We start from the raw sequence: 19,293 nt of genomic DNA, 5'->3' as shown, positions 1-19,293 counted from the left end.
CCTATCAGGCTTTGATATCAGGGTAATGCTGGCCTCATAAAGTGAGTTTGGAAGTGTTTCCTCCTCTTCAATTTTGGGAAAAGTTTGAGAAATATTGGGATTAATTTTTCTTTAAATGTTTGGTAGAATTCATTAGTGAAATCATATGGTCCTGAGCTTCTCTTTGTTGGAGATTTTGATTACTGATTCAATCTCCTTCCTCATTATTGGTCTGTTAGGACTTTCTATTTCTTCATCATTCAGTCTTGGTAGGTTGTATATTTCCAAGAAGTTATCCATTTCTTCTCTGTAGTCCAATTTGTTGGTGTATAATTTTCATAGTAGTCTCTTATGGTCCTTTGAATTTGGGTAGTATCAACTGCAATGTCTTCTATTTCATTTCTAATTTTATTTATTCCAGTCCTCTCTCTTTTTTCCCTATGGCTAGTCTACCTAAAGGTTTGTTTATTTTGTTTATCTTTTCAAAAAGCAGCTCTTAGCTTCACTGATCTTTTCTATTGTCTTCTTAGTTTGTATTTCATTAATTTCTGCTCTGATCTTTGTTATTTCCTTCCTTCTTCTAACTTTGGGCTTAGTTTGTTCTTCTTTTTCTATTTCTTTGAGGTGTAATGTTAGGGTTTTTATTTGAGATCTTTCTTTTTCTTAATGTAGGCATTTGTAATTATAAACTTCCCTTTAAAAACTGCTTTTACAGCATACTATAGGTTCTGGTACCTTGTGTTTCCATTTTCATTTGTTTCAAGTTATATTTTGTTTTTCCTTTTGTATTCTTCTTTGACCATTGATTGTTTAGGAGTACGTGGTTTAATTTCTATATATTTGTGAAATTCCCAGTTTTCCTACTGTTACTGATTTCTAGTTTCATACCATTGTGATTGGAAAAGATACATGGTATAATTTCAACCTTAATTTTGCTAAGACATGTTTTATGACCTAACATATGATCTATTCTGGAATGTTCCATGTGTGCTTGTGAAGAATGTATTCTGTTGCTGTTAGATGGAGTGTTCCAAATATGTCTATTAGGTCCATTTGACCTAACAGTTTAGTTCAAGTCCAATGTTTCCTACTTGGCTTTCTGTCTGGATGATCTATTGTTGAATGTGATGTATTGATGTTCTCTACTATTATTCCATTGTCATCTATTTCTCCTATCATATCTACTAGCATTTGCTTAATTTATTTAGGTGTTCTGATGTTGGATGCATATATATTTATGATTTTTATATCTTCTAGATGAATTGACCCCTTTGTCAATACATAATGACTTTCTTTGTTTTTTGTTACTGTTTTTGGATGAAAGTGTATTTATCGGATATAAGTATAGCTACCCTTACTCTCTTTTTGTTTCCACTTGCATGGAATATCTTTTTCTATTCCTTTACTTTGATCCTATGTGTGTCCTTAAAGCTGAGGTGAGTTCCTTGTAGGCAGCATATAGTTGGATCTTGTTTTTTTATCTGTATAGCCACTCTATGCCTTTTAAATGGACAATTCAATCCATTTACACTTAGAGTAAAACTGATAGGTAAGGGCTTAATAATGAATTGTTTTCTAGCTGTTTTTTAGTTCCTTTGTTCCTTTCTTCCTTGATTTCATGTTCCGTAAAGTTTTGCATTGCTGTCTTTGTATGTGAAGTAGCACTCACTTCCTGCACCCTTTACTAACTGTCTTCAGGGCATAAATATCTTCCTCCAGCCCTGCTAATGCTTCTGAGGCTTTCGGGATCTTCTGTGGATACATCTCTCCACCTTTCTTGCTCCCTCTTATGACAGAATTCTAAGCTTGTATGCCTCCTCTCCACCCTACAATGCACCAGGCTGACTGCTGACAGTCTTCCTTTTGTTTTCCCAAACAAAACTCACTAAAGCTCAAGTTTGTGGTCTCTCTCTGGCCCTCAGATTTCAGTCAGCTTTCTGTGCATGCCCACTAGCCGTTGGTCCAAGCTCCCTCTCGATGCTGCCATCGGGAGGGAATATGCACAGGGAGCTGGCCGCAGGGTAGGGGTGTGCATGAGGCATGTGGAACAATGAGGGTGCCCGTGAGCCAGCTGGGGAGATCTGTGGGTGAAGTGTTCCCAGCGGCTTGTGGGTGGGCTTCTTGACAAAGGCAGTCATGCAGTTAGTAGCATCTGTGTTCTCTTAAAGCCCTCTGAGAGTCCTATCTGCTCCTCTCCCAGCTTGGTAGCATCCTGCACAGCTGGGAAGCTGGGTGCTCACAGGAGAAGTCAGAGAGTGAGAACATCTCTCTTGGACTTAAGCTGTGCCATCTTGGGGGAAGGGTGGTGTGGACAGAGTCAGACTGTTTCTCTTACCCACTTCAGCTTGTCCAAACTCATGTTTTTTTCTCCAATGGTGTGCTAGAACTTCTCCTCTGAAAACCTGGACTTCTGCAAAGTCTCTCTCTTCCATGGGTCACTGGCTAAGACTGTTTTCCAGGGGGCTCCGTGGCCAAGAGCTGCTGAAGCTGGATTACATGTCACTGCAGGGTCCACAGCCAGGATCAAGGTCTGTATGCCTACTGTCCAACACATGGGTGGACGAGACTCCTTCTGGATCCTATATGGTGCTGGGTCCCACAGCTCCTACAAAGGCACTTTTCTCCAAGGATAGATTACAAATTATTGTTGGGGACAAACATAAGGGATGTCTTATTCTGCCATGATGTTGACAACACTCCTCCCCTATCTTTTTGGATCTCCACACTTCTTCAAGACCTTTCCAATATCACAGTCAACTCTGGGTCACTTAACCAGCTTCCAGCCAACAGGTTCACTCATTCCCTAGGTAGGCTATAGGAACTTAACCTGCAAGTCTCCTTTTGGACTTCTTGTGAGACACAATTTTCTAATAGGAGATTTTGTAAATTCTTGAGAGCACAGACTATTTTATTCATCTCTTTGTGCTTGGACTCCAGCAGTCAGGCCTGTAATATACAGGGTATTCAATGAAACTGTGCTGTGAAGACAAAGGAATGAGTGGACAAATAACTGTGTTGGTTTGAAATCTAAGGGGTTTCATTTATAGACACTTTTCCTCCTGTGGCTGGACACAGATGCACTGAAATCCTATGCAGTCTTCCAAAGAAGGTGACCCAGTGTCATCCAAGGACAGATGGATCAAAGTCTCATGCTGTTTCCGAGTTATTCACAAATGCTAAGGACTGCAAACAAATTCTGGGACTGCAAACGACTAACATAATAAGGGATAAGCTCATGTTTAAGAAAGAGCCCTGGAGGCAGCTGCAGGTCAGGAGAAATGATAAAAGTGGGGCTGGAGAGGTAGTGCTGGCTTTTTGCCATGGAGAAAAGATGCACCCTGATTAATGCAGTCATGGTTTCATCCTTTGGAGAAGAGTGATTTTAAGTGGGAAGCAGTTGGTGCATCTGATATCGTGGGTCTGTGCACTGGGCTTTAGCCTCATACATTGGAGAGCTGATGATAAGAAGTACGTACCCTGTCTAGTCTGGGGGCCCAGGCCCTCTGAAGTCTCCTTCTTCAGCTCATTCGAAAATCAAACAAAACAAAAAACAGCCTAAAAACTGAGTATCTTCCTACAAGTGGGTCAAAATCACAGGGCATTTTCTTTTTTAGGTTAGATAACAAAGGAGCTCACTAATGGTTGCTTTTTATAGAAGAAAAGAAAGATTGGTAGAATTCGAGCAGCCCTAGGACACCTTTTTTTGTTGTTCTTGTTAACTTAGGCAATTCAGATTACTGACCTCCTTACTCTACCTCCCAGCTCTGCTACTAGTGGTGTCAGCTACAGAGAAACAAACGTGTGTATTCCATACTTTCTGGAGATGGCACTGCAGGGGAAGAGGGGAATTAGGAAGGGGAAGAGAAACTGAGATATTAAATTTGAAAGTAATTTAAAATCTTTTCAGTATGAACTTGGATATATTATGGGTTTGACTACAGATTTGGAATACGGTTTTCATTTAAAAGAGGAGACTTTAAAGAAATGTCAGGTGTTCTTCCTCCCAGCTCCTGAACCCAGGCCCGTCTCCAACCTGTCTCGGCATGTCCACCTGACTCCTTTGAGCCGTTCAGAGGGCAGTTTCTGGTAGTTGTGGCTTTTATGCTTTCAAAGAATTCCTCCAGTCCAGAGAACTGTTCCTGGCATCCCTGTGTGTGTTGCCCTTTGGTGACCTGTGGCAGTACGTACTTCAGGGCACCTACTGCTCACCTTGCTTTAGTCATTATCGCTTTCTGGTTTGAAAGATGCAGTGGTTCCACCCTCCCTAGGAACACCTCTGGACCATCTCTCCCAGAGGTGCATGCACACTGCTCCTGCCTTCTTCCTGACCATGATTAATGCTGCAGTTCTTCCTCCAGGCTTTCAGTGAGCTCATCATCAGCGGATCCCTAGCTGGGACACTGTCAAAATGTTACAATATGCTGAATTCTAGCCATTGGGTTTTCCATGAGACACAGAAAAAACAGAGAATGCAGAACCATGTTGAAGGTGCTTGACTCATGGCTCCATCGCTATGGAGCATCTCCATGGCTATCCTTGGTATGGAGCTGTTGCTAAGGTCAGGAAGTTAAAATTATGCAGACATTTCTACCAGCAATAATCCAGAGCTTCTGAATGATGCTGGGTACTCAATATAATTGTTGCTTAATTATACACTTTATATGCTGCCCAGAAAGTATTTATTTATTTATTTATTTTGCGGTATGCGGGCCTCTCACTCTTGCAGCCTCTCCGGTTGTGGAGCACAGGCTCCGGACGCGCAGGCTCAGCGGCCATGGCTCACGGGCCCAGCCGCTCCACGGCATGTGGGATCTTCCCGGACCGGGGCAGGAACCCAGGTCCCCTGCATCAGCAGGCGGACTCTCAACCACTGAGCCACCAGGGAAGCCCACACAGTATTTATTTTATTAGGCTAAGTGCCCACACAGAGCTGGTTAATGTGCTGGACTCCTGGTTAACCCCTCTGTTCAAGCTCTCCATCCTCCACACATCTTCAGAATAGAAAGCATATTTCTAGCTTTCAGGTGAATTAACATAATGGCTGGGTCCATGTGAAATGATAATATTCACCCTTTGATACGCTTCAGTTCTGCAAGGAAAAAACATGCAGGAAAGATCTGATAACGTCTTTCAGACTCTGTAAGGAGCCTTTGTCAAGGGAAGGGAATGTGTCCTTGAAACAAAAACAGCTTCCAGCAATATCAATGGTTTATCACGATCACCACCACCATCACCTGTAAAGCATCCTCAGTGGCGCTGGCTGAGGGCTTTGGGAGTTGGTGTCATGGACCGGAATCGGGATCGGTGATTGATTGATTCAGCAAAGCATCTTGTACTCACAGAGGATATGGAAGACTGTTGTAAATGCCAGAGAATCAGGACAATGATTTTCCTGGACCTCCTAGATATCAGACACTTCTGAGCTTTCTCCACCAAGAGGTGACAGACCACAGTCACATGATGGCGGGTGAAGTGCAGGGACCTTGCTGGCCTCCGTTCGTATGGATTTTAATGGCACACCCTCTCGAGTGGACTATTTTTTTCTCCTGTGAAGTTGGCTTTCCGCACTCATGAATCTTACAGACTGGTATCCTTTTCTGAATTATTCATTGATCTGGAGTCTTTCTAGTGCATACTTTTGTTTTCTTTGCTGACTCTGCTGGCAAAAAACTCCCTGTTGGCTTGTCTGTGATCAATGTCAAATTTGGCTTGGAAAAGGCCCCTGAAACATGGTGAACTCACATATAGGACAACAACACAGTCCAAACTGTGTATTCAGAAGATGGCCCAGCAGTCCCCTGTAAACAGAGATGCTGAAACCAAGCAGGACCCTGTGGGGCTCCTGGGCACGGAAGCTTTTCTTTGTCCCCCATTTCTTGTTTGTAGGGAATAGACTCCAGCCTCTATGAACTTCCCTGAGCTCCAAAGGGCAGATTCGAACAGTTGCTAATCCAGGAAGGGAGGGGATGCAGAGACAAGGGAGGAGAGCACCTGAGAGCAGATCACAGGAACCAGAGAACCTCATCAGGAGACCACCTGAGGCCAGATTAAAGGACTGCAGACCCTGCACACCCCTGATCCTTATTACAACCCAGCCCTTGAACTATTGCTATAAAGCTCCTCCCCAAATCATCCCCGGTTGGGACACACAGGAGCCCGGTGTGTCCCCCTCTGCCTGGCAAAGCGATAAAGCTATTCTTTTCTACTTCACTTAAAACTCTGTCTCCGAGATTTGATTTGACACCGGTGCACAGAGGCCAAGCTTTCGGCATCCACAGTGACCAAAAACAGGTCGGAAAAGGGATGGCACCAAGCGTGTGACTCCAACGGCACAGACCAACTCGATCAGGAAAGGAGGTGCTGCCTGGCCTTGTGTTAAGCCAGCATTTTCCTTGAAGGGCATCTATGGCTTTGGGACGGAGGGACGTACATTCTCAAAGCAACATCTCAGACTAGCTTTTTTTTTTTTTAAGGATCCTAGTTTCATATCTGAAAGGGTTGTGTCAGCAATAACAAACCAGATATAGGAGGAAAAAACCTTTATCAGTTCTTTCATGGTGGAATATCTTGAATCCCAGAAAAGGCAAAGGAAACATTGACCTCAATGGGTTTTTAGCACTGGCACAAGTCACATGGTTAAATCATACACACACCGAGGTTGGGGAAATCAGAGGGGATTCCAAGCTGCCACTCAAAGGTCTCTCCTTCGGTGTTCGTTTTAAACTGCTATTAGAGAACACTTGTTAATTCTGAGGTATTATGCTATTATGTCAGTAATAGTCATCTTCTGGCAGAGGAATGCTTCCGGGAGTATTGTGGCAGCTCGCGCAGAAACCTTAGTCAAACTCCTTCGTAAAATTCCTATAATTATGTTTAATTTCCTTTCTGTTTTTTCTGCTCACATTCTGGGAACTGTCCTATTAATAATGAAATGGGAAATAGATAGAATGATAAGGAAGGTAACCAAAAGCGTTGCTTATTCTTTCTGTGATTAGTCAAGGAGTCATTAATAATATTTGAAGGACATAATGCTATCTCTTTAAGAACAAAAAACTATAAGTATGTATAGCAGATCAATATATGCAAAAGTTCCTTAATTAGGAGAGAGTTAAGACTTCCCACTTAAGAGTAAAGTTCACTGAATTTACATTTCAATACAAAAGGAAATTAATTCCTGTTAATATTTCTGTGGAAGTTTGCAGGGCTTAAACATGGTACGGCAGTTGCACCCATCCTAGAGAGGATGCTGGCTTACCGTTGGCAGTGAAGGCAGGTGCCTGAGGCTTGTCCCGTGGGCCCTACCTAGCTTTAAGGTGATTATAAAGACAAAGCCAAGAGAACACACACAAAAGACCTTGAATGAAACAAAAGGGCTCTGAAAGTAAAACTCCTTTTCTTTAACCAAATAGCTACTTCCCTGCTGCTGGGGTTCTAATAAGAAGTGGCCTGTTTCCCTCAGATCCCCAAAGTATTTCCCTCCCCATCAGAAACTTGCTAATCTAATTTCTACTTTTGCTTCGGATGTGCAGCGTATGCAAGAGCTTTAAATTTAATAAAGGGAAACTGAGTAGTGTTCTCAGCTGTGTGTCAAGATCGGTGATGCTACATTTCCTTAGGGATTCAATACGGGCTCTCTGGATATGGTAGGGAAATGTTAAAGTGTGTTTGGTTGGCAATTTTGAGAAGTTATTGGAAAATTAACTTCAATTTCATTTTTATCTTGGCTAAGGAATCATATAATTTCCTTAATACAATTCTGTATTTTTGCAACTCCACTATCCTCATCCTGACTACAGATTGTTAGGGTTTCATGGCGTGGAGGATGACGAAAATTAAATTTGGTGAGGAGAATGTGGTGCAGTTGTGTTTCTAAAAGCATTCTTATTGGGAAGAAATGTTTACACAGTGAGATGCCCACGTTCCTGACACTGGGCCTCTATTGGTGAAGCGGCCAACACAAACCATCTTTCCGGAGCAACAAATCTATGCAAGTGTTTGATGTGTCTGAGCATGAAAGAATGATCAACATCATTAATCATTATAGAAATGCAAATCAAAACTACAATGAGATATCATCTCACAACAGTCAGAATGGCCATCATCAAAAAATCTAGAAACAATAAATGCTGGAGAGGGTGTGGAGAAAAGGGAACACTCTTGCACTGCTGGTGGGAATGTGAATTGGTACAGCCACTATGGAGAACAGTATGGAGGTTCCTTAAAAAACTACAAATAGAACTACCATATGATCCAGCAATCCCACTACTGGGCATATACCCTGAGAAAAACCATAATTCAACAAGAGTCATGTACCAAAATGTTCATTGCAGCTCTATTTACAATAGCCCGGAGATGGAAACAACCTAAGTGTCCATCATCAGATGAATGGATAAAGAAGATGTGGCACATACATACAATGGAATATTACTCAGCCATAAAAAGAAACAAAATTGAGCTATTTGTAATGAGGTGGATAGACCTAGAGTCTGTCATACAGAGTGAAGTAAGTCAGAAAGAGAAAGAGAAATACCGTATGCTAACACATATATATGGAATTTAAGAAAAAAAAATGTCATGAAGAACCTAGGGGTGAGACAGGAATAAAGACACAGACCTACTAGAGAATGGACTTGAGGATATGGGGAGGGGGAAAGGTAAGCTGGGACAAAGTGAGAGAGTGGCATGGACATATATACACTACCAAAGGTAAAATAGATAGCTAGTGGGAAGCAGCCGCATAGCACAGGGAGATCAGCTCGGTGCTTTGTGACCACCTAGAGGGGTGGGATAGGGAGGGTGGGAGGGAGGGAGATGCAAGAGGGAAGAGATATGGGGACATATGTATATGTATAACTGATTCACTTTGTTATAAAGCAGAAACTAACACACCATCGTAAAGCAATTATACCCCAATAAAGATTGGGAAAAAAATCTATGCAAGTATTTAAGGCATTTATTTTATGTTAAAAGAAATATAGAAATATTATGGGGGATTATGCAAAGCATTCATAGAAAAACTTGAAGTCTGGTGTGTCCAGAAATAAACCTGACACTTGATACAAAATGTGTTTTTGCTGTTAAGATGTGAGATGGAGAATATCATGATGAAAACTTCTTTTTCAAGCAGGGAATACATATTTATGATTAGCTTATAGAAGTAATTTGATAACAGGAAACATTTCATAAGTCCAAGGGAGTGGATCTGGGAGAATCATTCTTGAAGCATCTAGTCCTAAGGCTAGCAGAGTAAACACAACCAATAGGATTCCGTCCACACCAGGATGTTTTAGGAAATCTCCAATAAGAAATTTTATCTTATCTCCAACAAGTTATACTTCCAGTCACTATAACTTGTGAATGGAACCACTCACTGTCCCTGTACTTTTGTGTATATGGATTCAGTTGTTGTGACCTGGGGGCCGCACTGCCCTGCAGGGCACATTCCTCAGTGTCCGGAGGCATTTTCAATTGTCATGACTTGTGGGGGGCGGTGGATTTTGTGGCATCTAGTGGGTAGAGGCCAGGGATGCTGCTCAATAACCTTTAATGCACAGGACAACGCCCTGAAAATCCTTCAGTCCAAAATATCAATAAAGCTGAACATGAAAGAAAAGATATTCTTATCGATATAGTACAGATTATAACACAAATCCTCTCTCTAAACCATTTCATATCTGCTGATCACATGTGATAATACCTATTCTGTGTAATCTGTAATACAAAACACACATTCTCTTCCTGAATCATCATTTCAAAGAAACACTCACACAGTGATTCCCAATGACAGTGCTATTGCTAATTTGCATTTACTCCACGCATACTTATGTTACCAACATCCCATGAAAGAACTAGAGAGAAGGAAGAGGAAGCAGGTTACCTCTCAAATAAGACCTGGCTGTAGTCATCCAGGAGGTGGGCGTGAGTGTGGAGAAAGATGGTGTTGTAGCCCACCAATGCCACCATCATGATCAGCATCTTTAGCTCATAATTCACGCGCAGGAAAACCGAACAGGATATCAATCCCAGGATGCAGCTGTATATAAAGTACTGGAACAGGGAAATACGTCAGGTGAATACTTGGGATCTCTTCTGAGGAATGCCAGCATGAGAATTAAAATTGGGGACCCCCATCAAGCTCACTTGGTCAACTCCCAGACTGCCTGTGAAAGCAGATGCATTTGTCTGCTCTTTGATTCGGTGATACATGACTAAACACACTGCATTTAGAAAAGAATTACTCATGACATGGCTTGCTCACCCAGCGTAGCATGTTTAAAAAAATAATCGTGCATATGGCCAAATACTCTTCAGAAATAATTTTTAGAAATCTATATTGAAGCTATGTCATTATTAGCCAATGTCCTTTGCTTCTTGAAAATGAAAACAATATGGCTCCCTACCCATTTACAGATTAAAGCAAAATGACAGTACACAGAATCTTTTGTGGGCTTTCAATGATTGAATTCATTAAGAGGATACAAATCATTACAGGTAGTTCTATTAAAGGTATAAGAAAGCCTAGACGTTTTATTTAAAAAGCAGTTGTGTGTCAGAGGGATTACCTAGAACAGAAAGGATTTAAAAAAACTAAAAGCTTTGAACTCTATATAAGATAGATAACCAACAAGGACCTACTGTAGAGCACAGGGAACTCTACCCAATATTCTGTGATAACCTATATGAAAAAAGAATCTAAAAAAGAATGAATATATGTATATGTATAACTGAATCCCTTTGCTGTACTCCTGAAACTAACACAACACTGTAAATCAGCTATACTCCAATAAACTTAAAAAACCCACAACATCCTAAGGGTTCACAGGCTTCACCAGACTACTAATGGGTCTTTATCCCAGATAAAAAATCAATTAAGAAAACTGGAGGACATGAGAGGAATCCAGTGGTGAGTCTTCAACATCAGCAACAAGAATATGATTGAAAATAAACTGTAGCACCGTATAAAGTTAAAAAAAAAAAAGAAAAGGAGAAAGAGCAAGATTTAACATTGGTTGAAAATCAAGTGGCCATAAATGTGAAGGTTTACTTCTGAACTATTAATCCTGTTCCATTGGTCTATATGTTTTTACTTATGCTAGTTCCACATTGTCTTGGGTACTGCCGTTTGATAGTAAATTTTGAAACTGAAAATCAAAACAAAACAAAAACAACAAAAAACCCTAAAAGCTTTGACCTGGGTGAGTCATGACTGCCCTGGAAGTGGACAGGCACCAAAGACATCAAAGACCCCAGTGTGAGGAAGCAGGCCGGCACGGTCCATCTTTTGTGGTCCATGGGAAGCAGCTGGCAGGCCTGCCCTGTGTTAGCACTTTTCCATTTACCACAATGGACATCGTCAAGACAGGATAGCCCTGGATTCAGTTTTGCTCCAATCACTCGTTAGTGGATTTACTTTAGGCCAGTGCCCTAACATGCATGTGTCACAGTGTCCTCATCTGTAAAATGAGGGTAATAATGTCCTCCTTCTAGGTCACTGAGAAGAGCACGTAAAGCTTGGAGTCCACGGCCCTGCAGGCCAGGAGGCGCCCGCTAAGTGGAAACAGTTGTCATTCTCACAAAGCATTTGTTTGCTGGATAATGGGGTTTTAATAACAAAGGTTACCTACTATCTCGGCGTGTCTGCAGCAGAAGCAGCAGTCGGTAAAGTTTAATCATTTTAATAAAACATAGATCCCACTGATGTTTGATAAATCCTGCCTTTAAAAAACAGCTCAGTGTGTAAGCTATTCCATTTTAGTTATATTATATGGGATAAGCCATGTATAAACTACTTATTTTTGTCATTCTAGCTCTTCCTTTTTTTTTTTTTTTTTTTTTGTGGTACGCGGGCCTCTCACTGTTGCAGCCTCTCCCGCTGTGGAGCACAGGCTCCAGACGTGCAGGCCCAGCGGCCATGGCTCACGGGCCCAGCCACTCCGTGGCACGTGGGATCTTCCCGGGCCGGGGCACGAACCCGTGTCCCCTGCATCGGCAGGCGGACTCTCAACCACTGCGCCACCAGGGAAGCCCTCTAGCCCTTCCTTTTATTTCCCCAGCTAAGGTCATCTACAGTCAGCCATGGGGAGGGCTACTAATATTAGTGCATCAGTCCTGTTCTTGGGGGAGAAAGGAAAGTCGGAAGATGAGCTGCGGTGGTCCTAGCAGGCACCTTCTTCCCTGTGAGAGGCATCCACACAGGGATCAATGCAGATCCTCACCAGTGAGGACTGCGACCTGGCATCTCAGCTTCAGAGGAAGGCCAGCAATTAACTCCCTTGGGTCCGACAAGCATTGGGTCAGTCCTCGGGAAGTAAAGCATCCCTAGGCAAGGAGCATGATGGGTGGTGGCGGCTTAGGGAATGCTGAGAGTTTGTAAGTGCAACTTCTTTGGCCACAATTCCCTGAGGTCAGTTCTCTACTATTCTGACCACTGATAACCCCACGACAGAGAATAGGAAGAAGAAAAGAGGAGAGGAAATGTGTCCTGATGGGACCATCTTGCTGGCGGAGAGGAAGGACAGAATCAAGACGTCTGGGAGAGAGTGGATGGGCACCACCGACTCAGTCTCCCTAAAGTGGAGGGTGAGGGAGAGATAGCCTGTGCTTTGAAACCAGCCCTCACGTATAGGGGACTTTGCATTATTACCTTAATGACTTAAATTAATTACTTAATTACTTAAATACTTAATGACTAAGTATTGCCCTCAGAGGGCAGGTGTGAGGCTCAGTGATTCAGCGGGCATCGGTGCTGGGACAGCTTCTGAAAGCAGCCCAGGGAGCCCCGCAAACTGTCTGGGGGTCCCTGCATTCCTGTGGGCGTGTGCACAGCAACCTGACAGGACAGGCTTCTTTCTGGTGAGTCGAATAAAACACGGGCTTGCACTTTGTATGTCTTCTTTCTTTAGTTCATTTTGGGGCTCATCCACTATTAGATTTTTCACAAGTATCCAATCCCACCACGAGTCTGAGAATCCCTGGTTTTTAACCAGCTCTTTAGTCAGCAGTCACTGTCTTACACAACTGCTCCGTAAAAGCCACGAAATCGCCTTGGGAATGCGCAGCGGGCGAGGTCCCCACTCAGCGTCTCGCCCTTCGACTCATAAAGCAGCTCGCTGGTACAAATAAAGGCATGCCTGTCCCCTGCACAGGTGACCCAAGGTAAGGAGGACGATAAAGCCCACCTTGACGAATTCTTGTGAAGATTAAAGAAGATAATAAAAGTAAAGTGCACAGAGCAGTGCCTGGCCCCTGGGAAGCCATATAAATTCTGCTATTCTTGTTATAAACTGGAGCTCTTTGTAAGACTTTTTATTTTATTTTTCTTCTTTTTTTTAAAAAAATTATTTTATATTGGAGTATAGTTGATTAACAATGTTGTGTTAGTTTCAGGTGTGCAGCAAAGTGATTCACTTATACACATATCTATTCTTTTTCAAATTCTTTTCCCATTTAGGTTATTACAGAATATTGAGCAGCGTTCCCTGTGCAGTACAGTAGGTCCTTGTTGGTCATCTATTTTAAATACAGCAGTGTGTACACGTCAGTCCCAAACTCCCAATCTGTCCCTCCACCCCACCCTAAAATTTGATTTTAAAAAGGATTCTGCTGCTAAAATTCTGCTGAAAATCATTATTAGAATGAATGTTATCAACAGTTCAGCCTAAGTGAATGAGAAGCAGAATAATGAGCCCTTTACATGAGTGAGTGAGTGTGTGTGTGTGTGTGAATGTGTGCATGTGCATTTCAGGGGATTGGGGGCAGTAGGATTCTAGAAGTTTTCTGAAACACCCCTAGTTTGAAATATGTGCCAATACCTATAAAATATGTCTATGATTTCACATTTTAAAATTCATTCTTAGGCTTTTAAAACGTTTTCACATTTCAGGGTTAGGGTTAAGGTTAGGGTTACTAAAATACATATGTTATGGGAAGTAGCCTTTTAGTCCCTTTTCTATTAAATACGCCTTTCTAGAAGGCTTGGAGGCCATGTGCAAGGTGATGTGGGAATTCATTAAAGGTAGGTTGGGACCCTGAAGGTAGCGACAGAGGGAATGTGTCAATAAGGAAGAATAACGGAAGGCGGCCAGGCTGGGAGCTCTGAAGATCAGCTGCCTCTCCTACATAAGGTAGCCCTACAGGGAGGTCGCTGGATGTCAAGAGCTCTGGCTGTAGGCTCCTGAGCTGAGTTCTTTTAGGACACTATTACTAAGAACCTTATTTTTATATAGTTTTAATAGTTGATATAATTATTAGTTAATATTTTTATTAAGTATTATTTGTTAATATTATTTAAATATAATATATTACTATTACTTAATATTAGGTAACTACGTTAAAATTGGTTCACATAGTTATTAATACTTTTCATATATTAATCAATGAAATCAACTTGCATTTTGACACCAAGGGAGCAGCCACTGTCCTCTTTGGCAATTTACTTAAGTATCTTTTGTTTTCAGTTTCCTCACCTGGAAAACAGTTATTCCAATATCTAACTCACAGGATAGTTTTGTGGATGAAATGATATACATGCCTGATATAGTGTGAACTGCCTACATGGCAAAGATTCTTTCTGGTTGATTCTGTTGGACATTTTTAAATGACTTTCTCTTCTGCTACAGAAATAATACACCTGAGGTTAAAAATTAGGAAATATACAAAGGACACGTATAAAAAGTAAGCATCTCCTATAATCCAACATCCAACTTGCCCCATGATTAATTGTTTTGTATATCTTTCCAGCTTTTATTTTTGGTGTGTGTGCTACTTGTTATTGGTATTATTATTTTAGAAAATTGGGAACGGATTGTTTGGAATGTTTTTAAATGATACTTCTCACTTAATAGCTTATAAGTATATATTTCTATGTCATTAAATAGTTTTCTACAACATCTTTTGTAGCGGCTGGATATAATCTTATTGTATGTTCATAACAAAATTTGTTTAAACAGTTAAATTTATTCTAACTTTTAGGTTGTTTGCTTTCTTTTCCTTTCTTTGTTGTTATTGTTACATAAACCTGTTGACGAACACCCTGGCAGCTAAATCTTTGCACCTTTAAAATTACTTTCTAAAGTTAGTATTGCAGGGTGAAAACTATGTCTGTTTCTATGCTTTTTTTTTTTTTTTAAGATGTTGGGGGTAGGAATTTATAAATTAATTAATTTATTTTTGCTGTGTTGTGTCTTCATTTCTGTGCGAGGGCTTTCTCTAGCTGTGGCAAGAGGGGGCCACTCTTCATCGCGGTGCGCAGGCCTCTCACTATCGCAGCCTCTCGTGTTGCAGAGCACAGGCTCCAGACGCTCAGGCTCAGTAGTTGTGGCTCACGGGCCTAGTTGCTCCACCGCATGTGGGATCCTCCCAGACCAGGGCTCGAACCCATGTCCCCTGCATTAGCAGGCAGATTCTCAACCACTCTGCCACCAGGGAAGCCCTCTATGCTTTTTGATGACTATTATAAATGGCCATTAAAGTTAGTATTGCAGGGTGAAAACTATGTCTGTTTCTATGCTTTTTGATGACTATTATAAATGGCCATTAAAGTTAGTATTGCAGGGTGAAAACTATGTCTGTTTCTATGCTTCTTGATGACTGTTATAAATGGCCATTAAAGTCAGCATTGCAGGGTGCAAACTGTGTCTACTTCTATGCTTTTGGATGACTGCTATAAATGGCCATTAGGAAGAGCTATATCACTGTTTACCTCCTGCATCAGTGCCTGCGGATGCTCCTTCACATCCACTGTCAACCTCAGGTGTCATATATGATGGGGTTTGAGAGTAAAAATGCAGACATCATGCACATCCACAAACGGCTTTCCCAATGTTCCTTCCAGTCTATTAAGAGGGAAGCCAGGATGTCTCCAGGCTCCTCTGGGACCCCTAAACTCATGAGTTAATAATGTCGTTTCTGTACAGACAGTACATGAGCATGAGGGGCTTCCTTGGCAAAGCCCATCATAATCCTCTTTCTGAGGACTTATTATTGGAACAATAGTAGCCTACTGACTAAGTCTGACCTAGATTTTGAAAAGTCTACCGTGTGCTTTTTCAGAATCGTTGAAGGTGGAGGAAATGTTCTTTTTTGCCATTTTGGGTTTCTAATGATTTGCTTCTTCTGAAAATAAGGTATCATGTGCAGACTTACTTAAATGAAATTCAGGTTGATGACCTTATTGCTGTTAGGGGGGCCAAGGACGGTGAGCTGTTCAACCCAAAAATATTGGATAGAGAGATTTTCTTAAAAAGATGATTTGCCAGCTATACTTTCCTTTCCTATGAAGATGCATGTTTCCTGTAAGTTGTTAAAGTGCCTTATGAATGCAGCATGGGGATGGTTTGGAGGCTTGTCCTCCCTCCAGGGGCTGATGGACCATGTGTGTGCTAATACCATCCATCCAAGGAGGAAGAGCCAGACCACACAGGTAGTTCGAATCATTCTCTAAAGAATGGGGTTCCAAACTGCCCACAGTGAGGTCACAGCCAATAAACCCTCATCATGAATCCCATCCCTCATTTTTCACATAACTGAAATAGAAAAGATGGTGTCCAATCCTCCCTGGGGTTCACAATAATGCCTAACATGAAGGCCAGGACCCCGTGGATATGGGACGAAGCTTATGCCATCCTCTCTTCCTGAGTCTGTGGGGACATTGCTATGGACTCCGGTTAGCTGTCATGGCTTAAAGGAACACCAGACGCCCCTACTCTCTGTACACAGAGCTGTGAGCGTCCCAGGAAATTGAAATGATGAGATGGGAAAAAGGATCAAAGCCTAATATCAAAGGGAGAAAGAAAGGCAGTTTCCTTTATCACCAGAGCTAATGGAGTTTTAAAAAATTGGTAGAAAAATTTTAAAATATACATATTAAATGACCAATTTCAGGGCCTGGAATATGTGACACAAACAAAATGGGAAGAACCTATGCTACCTTTAGACGATTATTCAGAAAATGGAAAGGAGAGTATCAAAATCATTTTTTTTCCACAAACAATTCATGGAAGAAAGAAGTTATTAAGCAGTAAATAATTGATTTAACTCCTTTCATTTAAATGACTGATGTGTTAGTAAGTTTTGAAATTTCAATCTAGGCCCTTAGTAAGGGTCAGTTAGTAAGGAGAATTTGAAGATACAATTACTGGACAGCATTTGCAGCCAAAGGAGAGGGAGAAATATGAACTGTGGTCCCTGTCATCACAGAGTCAGGAAGCTAACGCTAATTCACTGGAACAATTAGCAAAATCTGTAAGCAACAATTCAGTGACATACAATCGAATGCTACATGCTGGGATACATTCTATAAAATGTAGCATTAAGATAAACTGGTGCAGCCACTATGGAAAACAGTATGGAGGCTCCTCAGAAAACTAAAAATAGAGTTACTATATGATCCAGCAATCCCACTCCTGGGCATACACCCAGAGAAAACTATAATTCAAAAAGATACATGTTCCCCTATCACAGCACTATGCTCAACAGCCAAGACATGGAAGCAACCTAAATGCCCATCGACAGATGCATGGATAAAGAAGATGTGGTACATATACACAATGGAATATTATTCAGCCGTAAAGAAAAATGAAATAATGCCATTTGCAGCAACATGGATACAACTAGAGATTATCATACTCAGTGAAGTAAGTCAGACAGAGAAAGACAAATATCATATGATATCACTTATATGTGGAATCTAAACTATGACACAAATGAACTTATCTATGAAAAAGAAACAGACACAGACATAGAGAACAGACTTGTGGTTGCAAAGGTGCGGGGAGGGATGGAGTGGGAGTTTGGGGTCAGCAGATGCAAACTAGTATATACAGAAGGGATAAACAACAAGGTCCTATGACATAGCGCAGGGAACTATATTCAATATCCTGTGAGAAATCATAATGGAAAAGAATATGAAAAAGAATATATATATGTATAACTGGATCACTTTGCTATAAAGCAGAAATTAACACAACATTGTAAATCAGCTATACTTCAATAAAAAAAAATTAAAATGTAGCATTAAGAGAATAAAGGCACGAGTCACCCGTGAGAGCCTCAAAATGCCATTGAAAGTTTCCACATGTGGTCTAATCGGTGCCCGTTGGCTGCGACTTTCTGCTGAAGCCTGGCAATTTTTACTCGGTCAGGACATACTCAGATATGGAATCTGAAGAAGAAAAGTCAAGTCTACAACAGATGAGGTGCAGGCCATGCCATTCAATACGTAACAGCATACAGGAAAACAACAAAAGCAATAATAACAAGGGAGATGTTCTTACCGGCAGGAAAAACAAATTTTGCGCACGCAGCATTGCTACCTGACTGTATAAGGCAGGAAGACTTGTGTTTGACGCATTGGCAGTTGGAAGAATTGTCTCCTCTGACTCGCTCAGGAAAAACTGCAAGGAAAGTGTTTTTACAATGAATTAGTGCAAAGGAGAGTAAAGAGTTAGCAGGTGGGTGCCAAGTTTATTAATGACGTGTTTTGTCACCTCTGTGAGCAGGATTGTGTGGGCAACTCAGCATCTTTACTTCCGGGGCTAATCCCTTCATCTTCTCTTTGAGGCTTTCAGAATTTCTATTGAATAAGTAAATAACTCTTGTTGTGCTCTGCACTTCATAGTGAATTCCAGAACTCCCGAGTTGACGTTAAAGACAACAGAAGCACCTTGTTAAATATAAATTTTAAAATGAACCAAGGACAGGGCAGAGGGTTTGGTTAGAATTATGACCTGACATCACAACCCTCACATTTTCAATTCTGCAGCAGGAGATCGGAGTCTTCACAATGTGTTTTTGCAGGATCTTCACCATCGTGGCTCAAACGTTAAATGAGTCAATGCAGTTATATGAGTTTTTTTTTTTTATATTAAGAAAATAATTTTATGGGAAAAATGCAGTAACTGGCATTGTCTCTATTATTTGTGAGTGCTTGGCATCTCAGGATCACGAGGGATTGAATTTGGAAAGGAAGGATGCTCTTAGGACTATTGGAAAGGGGGTCCTGATTTCAAAAGGAAAGAAGTCATCCTGAGAAAATAAAAATGATTAGCTCTTATGTAATGGTCACCAATACCAGCACCCAGAAGGAAAGTGTCACTCTCTCGCTCTCCTTCTCTGTCTCTATCTCTGTTTCTCTCCCTTTCTGTCTCTTTCCTAGACGAGCTGCAGCACAAACTGTTAGGTAACCAAGGATCAGTTACTTTCCATACCACGGCTGCGGGTCAGAGAAGTGTTCAGTGAAGGTAAACTAGAGAATCACTCAGGCCAGGTTCCCTTATGAAAGAGATTCATCCCATCCATGAAACTAGGCTAGGTCTT

At 41.4% G+C, this 19,293-nt stretch overlaps 1 protein-coding gene across 1 annotated transcript in view; it reads right to left on the bottom strand.

Moving 5' to 3' along the window:
- Positions 1-19,293, bottom strand: part of ADCY2 (adenylate cyclase 2) — a 433,654-nt gene that overhangs the window by 46,645 nt on the left and 367,716 nt on the right. The window contains exons 17-18 of the mRNA XM_067730355.1: positions 18,252-18,371; positions 9,857-10,026 (exon numbers count right to left, since the gene is read on the bottom strand). Of these exons, the coding sequence (XP_067586456.1) occupies positions 9,857-10,026; positions 18,252-18,371 (290 nt within the window). The remainder of the gene's footprint in view (positions 1-9,856; positions 10,027-18,251; positions 18,372-19,293) is intronic.

This window comes from Pseudorca crassidens, chromosome 3, assembly GCF_039906515.1.
Source record: "Pseudorca crassidens isolate mPseCra1 chromosome 3, mPseCra1.hap1, whole genome shotgun sequence".
NCBI lineage: Eukaryota > Metazoa > Chordata > Mammalia > Artiodactyla > Delphinidae > Pseudorca > Pseudorca crassidens.
The sequence above is the reverse complement of the archived record's forward strand: the minus strand, read 5'-3'. Positions and strand labels throughout refer to the sequence as shown.